This window comes from Chrysochloris asiatica, unplaced genomic scaffold, assembly GCF_000296735.1.
Source record: "Chrysochloris asiatica unplaced genomic scaffold, ChrAsi1.0 scaffold00104, whole genome shotgun sequence".
NCBI classification, from domain to species: domain Eukaryota; kingdom Metazoa; phylum Chordata; class Mammalia; order Afrosoricida; family Chrysochloridae; genus Chrysochloris; species Chrysochloris asiatica.
In genome coordinates this window covers 7,064,023-7,070,036 of record NW_006408622.1, presented here as the reverse complement: position 1 = coordinate 7,070,036, position 6,014 = coordinate 7,064,023, and the positions used below count along the sequence as shown (strand labels likewise).

Sequence of the window (6,014 nt, the reverse complement as noted above, 5' to 3'; positions counted from 1 at the left end):
AGAGAGAGAGAGAGAGAGAGAGAGAGAGAGAGAGAGAGACCGGGAGTGGGGGAGGGTCAGGATGCACTATAGCAGGGGAACCAGAGGCAGTGGGAGGGGGGCTTCCCATCCAAGACCTGGGCAGAGCGCCCACCCCAGCTGGGGCGGCTGGTGTGTGCTTTCTTGGCAGGCAGTGGTATTTCAGATATGGATCACTGATTCCATCTACAGCTCAGCCTAAAAGCTAGCGTAATGAGCACTGCTGGCTGCCCTTGTTAACTGCACTTCTAACGTGAGGGGCCCATGGAGGTGCTCCCGGATGCCAGCAGCCTCTGGCACGGACCGCCATGTGGAATAAAGGGCTTTTTCTCCAGGCCCAGGTGCCACAGGACCCTTGGGCCAGACTCCTCCTTCCCAATGTTCCCTTTCTTTCAGGTGGGGGAGGTCTACCAGCAGCTGCACGCAGCCATGAGCCAGGCACCGGTGAAGCAGAACGTCCCCTACTCCTGGGCCCGGTTGGCCTGTGTGAAGGCTCACTACTATGGGGCCCTGGCCCACTACTTTGTTGCTACCCTCCTCATTGACCATCAGTGTAAGAACTGGGGGCATGGGGCTCTAGGGTTTGCCCAGGGTTTTGGGGTGGCTGCCTGTGGGGGTTACTGAGCTGGAAGAGCCTGCCTTGGAGATGCTCACAGACTGAAGGCAGAGGGTGAGATTACCGCTCCCAGGGTGGGTTTGCTGGTGGTTGTCACTGTGTCAATTCCTCCTAATAGCGACCCCATGTGTCAGTAAAACTGGGTTTCACTGGGCATGGGTTCTCAGTGGCTGCTATTATGGAAGCAGGTTGTCAAGCCTTGATTTTGCAGAGTTTCTGGATTGTTGTTGCTCTCACTCTACCAAGTCATTTCCGACTCATAGCAACCCTGTACAGGGTTTCTGAGGAGCGGCTGGTGGGTTTGAACTTCCAACCTTTCACTTAGCAGCCCAGTGTTTATCCTGTTTGTTTATGTTAAGTTCCGTCCAGTTAGTTTCCGCTCATAGCGCAGCCCAGTGTTGGGTTTCCATGACTGCGAATCTGCGGGAACAGAAAGCCTCATCTTTCTCTTTCAGGGTGGCTGAACCTCCTACCATGTGGTTTGTAGTTCAGTGTTTATCGTCCCGAGCCACCGTGCTCCCTGCTTATCCTAGTAGGGTTTTTTAAATCTTGCTGTGGAAAGATTAAAGGAGGGAAAGGATAGCATTAAATCTGCCTTAGTTTTAGCAGACGCCTTCGTAGAGGGTACTTTTCATTGGGAACTTAAGCCAAGGGGCCCTGGTGGCACAGCAGGCTTAGACAGGGCTGCTAACCACAAGGTCATTGGTTCAAACCCACTAGCTGCCTCTAGGGAGAAAGATGAGGCTTTCTGCTCCTACAGAGATTCACAATCTCAGAAACCCTAATGAACAGTATTTCACCTGTCCATCCTATAGGATCGGTGTGAGTCAGAATCAACTCGACAGCAGTGGGTTTGGTGGATTTAGGACAGGCCAGGACAACGGTGAGGAAAGTAAGGGCTCTGTGACTCAGACTCAGAATTCAAGGGCATGCCAAAAATCTCAGTAAAGTAACATTTTTTAATTGGGGTAAAATATAACATAAAATTTTAACTATCTTTAAGTATACAATTCCAAGGCATTAATTACATTCATATGCAAGTTCAGGCTGAAGCTGAAGAAAACTGAAACAAGTCCACAAGAAAGAAAATATGACCTTGACCATATCCCACCTGAATTTAGAGACATCTTAAGAACAGATTGGATATATTAGGCACTAAAGACAAAAGACCAGAAGAGTTGTTGATGACATCAAGAACATCATGCAGGAAGAAAGCAAAAGGTCATTTTAAAGACAGGGAAAAAAGAAAAGGACAAAATGGATGTCAGAAGAGACTCTGAAAGTTGCTCTCCAGTGTAGAGATGCTATAGCAAATGGAAGAAATGAGGAGGTCTAAGAGCTGAACAGAAAATCTCAAAGAACAGCCCGAGAAGACAGAGTTAAGTATTATAATGACATGGTGCAAAGACCTGGAGTTAGAAAGCCAAAAGGGAAGACATTCAACATTTCTCAAGCTGAAAGAACTGAAGACAAAATTCAAGGCTTGAGTTGTAATACTGAAGTAGACTATGTGCAAAATATTAAAAATGATGCCCAAAGCATCCAAAGATGATACAAGGAAAACACAGAGTTACTGTACCGAAAAGAAATGGTGTTTAACTATTGTTGTTGTTGTTGTTGTTGTCAGGTGCCATCGAGTCGGAACCGACTCATAGCGACCCCATGCACAGCAGAACGAAACAATGTTCGATCCTGGGCCAACCTCACTACCGCTGCCACACTTGAGTCCATCAATGATGCCACCTGGCTGATCCATCTCGTTGGGGGTCTTCCTCTTTTTCTCTGACCCTCCACCCTACCCAGCATCCTTCTCCAACGACTGTTTCCTCCGGACAATATGTCCAAAGTAGGAGAGATGAAGCTTAGCTATCCTGGCCTCCAAGGAGCACTCTGGCTGCACTTCTTCCAAAACAGATCTATTGGTTCTTTTGGCAGTCCATGGCACCCTCAGTATTCTCCTCCAACACCACAACTCAAAGGCATCAATTCTTCTACGATCTTCCTTATTCACTGTCCAGCTTTCGCATCCATATGAGGCTATTGAAAACACAATGGCCTGGGTCATTTAACTATAGCATACGATTAAGAACCGATGATACTGAAGGAAGAAGTCTAAGCTGCACTGAAGGCATTGGTGAAAAACAAGACTCCAGGAACTGATGAAACACAAATTGAAATCTGTCAACAAACTGATGGAGCACTAGAGGTAATCACTCATCCATGCCAAGAAATTTGGAAGACAGCTACCTGGCTAATTGACAGCAATACCTCCATACTTGTGCTCATTCCAGTGGAATGTAGAAAACATCAAACAATGTCCTTTAATCTCATATGCAAGTAAAATTTTGCTGAAGATCATTAAAAAATGGCTGCAATAGTACATCAGTAGAGAACTGCCGGAGGTTCAAGCCAGATTCAGAAGAGAACATGGAACTAAGTTCATCACTGCTGACATCAGATAGGTCTTGACTAAAAGCAGAGACTACCAGAAAGATGTTTATCTGTGCTTTATTGACTTTGCAAAGGCTTTTGACTCTGTGGATTATGACAGGTTATCGACAACATTGAGAATAATGGATATTCCAGACACTTAATTGTGCTCATGAGGAACCTATACATAAACCAAGAGACAGTCCATTGAACAGAACAAGGGAATACTGAGTGGTTTAAAATTAAGAAAGGTGTGCACCAGGGTGGTATTCTTTCACTGTACTTACTCTATCTGTATGCTGACTAAGTAATCCAAGAAGCTGGATTATATGAAGAAGAATGTGGCATCAAAACTGGAGGAAGAGTCATTAACAACCTGCTATATACAGATGGTGTAACCTTGCTTGCTGTAAGTGAAGAAGACTTGAAATACTTACTGGTGAACATCAAAGACCACAGCCTTGAGTATGGATTGCACTGAAATGTAATAACAAAAATATTCGCAATAAATAGCATCCTGATAAATGGAGGAAAGATTGAAGTCACGGGCCTCATTTTTCTTGGATCCACACCATCTGTACTCATGGAAGCAGCAGTCAAGAGATCAAATGGAGTATTGCATTCGGTAGATCTGCTGCACAAGACCTCTTCAAAGTGTTCATGAACAAAGATACCAGTTTGAGGAGTAAGGTGTGCCTGAGTCAAGCCATGGTATTTTCAGTAGTCTCATATGCGTATGAAAGTTGGACAATGAATAAGGAAGCCCATAGAAGAACTGATGCATTTGAGTTATGGTGTTGGAGAAGAGTGAAAAGTACCATGGACTGCCAGAAGAACAAACAGATCTGTGCTGGAAGAAGTACAGCCAGAATGATCCTTAGAAGTCAGGATGACGAGACTTTGTCTCTCATACATCGGACATGTTATTAGGAAGGACCAGTCCCTCGAGAAGGATATCATTCTTAGTAAAGTGGAGGGTCATCAAAAACGAGGGAGGCCCCCAAAGATATGGATTGGCGCAGTGTTATAGCATCAGTGAACTCAGTATAACCACAATTGTGAGGAGGACACAGGACTTGGCAGTGTTTGGTTCTGTTGTGCATAGGGTCACTGTGAGTCACAGCTAACTCTAACAACAGCTATAGTGCCAGTGTTCTACAACCAGCACCACTAATTCTAAAACTTCAGTATCCTCCAAACAGAACCTCTGTACCCATTAAGTAGTGACTCCCCATTCCTTCCCTCCCCCACTTCACTAACCTGGTAACCTCTAATCTGGTTTACTGTCTCTATGAACTTGTAGATATAGAGCATATTTTAATATCATGTTGTTTTCTTAATCAAATTCATGATGATCAAACTTTTCAGTAACGTCAGGGACCTGTAACAGCGCTGTGCTGAATCACATTGAAGCCTGAGACGAAAAGACATTTGTTATCATTTTGATATTTTGTTCATCATGGTTTTTTTTTTTTTTTTAAACCTTTTGGCGCCCCCTTACATTTTGAGCCCAAGGCTAATGCCTCACTTGTCCCGAGTCCTGGCCCTGATTTATATATAGGGTCAGGATATGTGTGATGATGGGTATTAATGAAAAGAAACCCGCAGAGTAAAAATTAAAAGGACACACTCTGGAACCAGACTGCCTGGGTTCAAATCTCAGCTCTGCTCTTTATAATTATCTTGGGCAAGTTACTTAGCTTCTCTGTGCCTCTGTTTTCTCATCTGTAAAATGGGGATATGAGTAGAATTTGCCTCATAGGGCTGATGGGAAAGACTAAGTTAGTGTCTATATACAGAGCTGTAAGTGGGTTTTCTGAAGGTGTTAGCCACTACTAACTACTAGTATTAGTATAAGGTAAGCCAAAATAGCATGGCCGGATAATTGCCCTCTGTTGATTGTGGTCAAGGACAATCTCTCAATGGTAGTGATATCTGAGTTGGACTTTGAACCTTGAGTAGGATTTTTCTAGCTGGATCTGGAGAGAAAGGACGCTTAAGAGTAGAGAAAATTGTGTGAGCACTGGAATGTTGATCAGGGTGTAGTGTAAGATACAGGGCCGGGCCTGGGAAGGGCCCTTTGTTACAGGTGTGGAGGCCCCCAGAGCAGCAATAGGGTCAGGTCTATGCTGGAAGTTTCCATGAAGTGGAATCTAGGAGCAGTAGAGTGTGGAGATTCAGTATCAAGTTAGGAACCACGAAAGTGTGCCTGGCCAGTAGGCCAAAGGCCCTGGCCAAAGGCCTGAGGGTTTGATTGCCCGTTTCCCTAAATGCCCAAATACATCTGGGACTTGACGCAGAAGAAATAAACCAGAGTTTTATTGAAGGAGACTTCTCTAAGTGGTTCTGTGACACCATGTCCACAGGAGGGGACTTACCTGGTGGTTTCTGTTGCAGTGAAACCCGGTGCAGACGAGGACCACCAGGAGAAGTGCATGTCCCAGCTCTACAACCGTATGCCTGAGGGACTGACACCCTTGGCCACACTGAAAAATGTACATCAGCGCCGACTGTTGGGTGTGTATAAGTCAATGATCTTGGAACCTGTGCTAGGGCTAGCTCTCAAAAGAGTAAGGTGTCCCCATTTCTAGGTTCCTGAAGAAGACCAGTGTCATTGAGATCGCTCTGGATACAGCTTTGAAGAGCTTCCAAAGCCATGCTCTTCTGGTTCCATGCGGACCCAGGCACCTGCAGGAAAGCCAGAGTGTTAACAACCTCCCAATGCCTTAATGGCGCACAGAATGACTCTTGGACATTCTTACGTTCTTATCTATCCACAGCTTCATCACCAATTGTGAATTATCCTACCTGATCTCTGCTAGGTCTCAAAGTTAATATCTCTTTCATATCAAAACCTGGTGAATTCCTTCACCACGCCATCCTGCCTGCTCTTTTTCCAAACTCTACACAGTTTCCCCCAAGGAGCTCTGGTAGCGTAGTGGTTACGAAT

General features: G+C 45.1%; 1 protein-coding gene and 1 pseudogene across 1 annotated transcript in view; one reads left to right on the top strand and one right to left on the bottom strand.

The window, feature by feature from the left end:
* The window catches only part of RHPN2 (rhophilin, Rho GTPase binding protein 2), an 83,694-nt gene that overhangs the window by 61,633 nt on the left and 16,047 nt on the right, over nucleotides 1-6,014 (top strand). Inside the window, exons 9-10 of the mRNA XM_006867310.1 lie at nucleotides 415-571; nucleotides 5,462-5,581. Of these exons, the coding sequence (XP_006867372.1) occupies nucleotides 415-571; nucleotides 5,462-5,581 (277 nt within the window). The remainder of the gene's footprint in view (nucleotides 1-414; nucleotides 572-5,461; nucleotides 5,582-6,014) is intronic.
* Nucleotides 5,627-6,014, bottom strand: part of LOC102837232 — a 2,213-nt pseudogene continuing 1,825 nt past the window's right edge.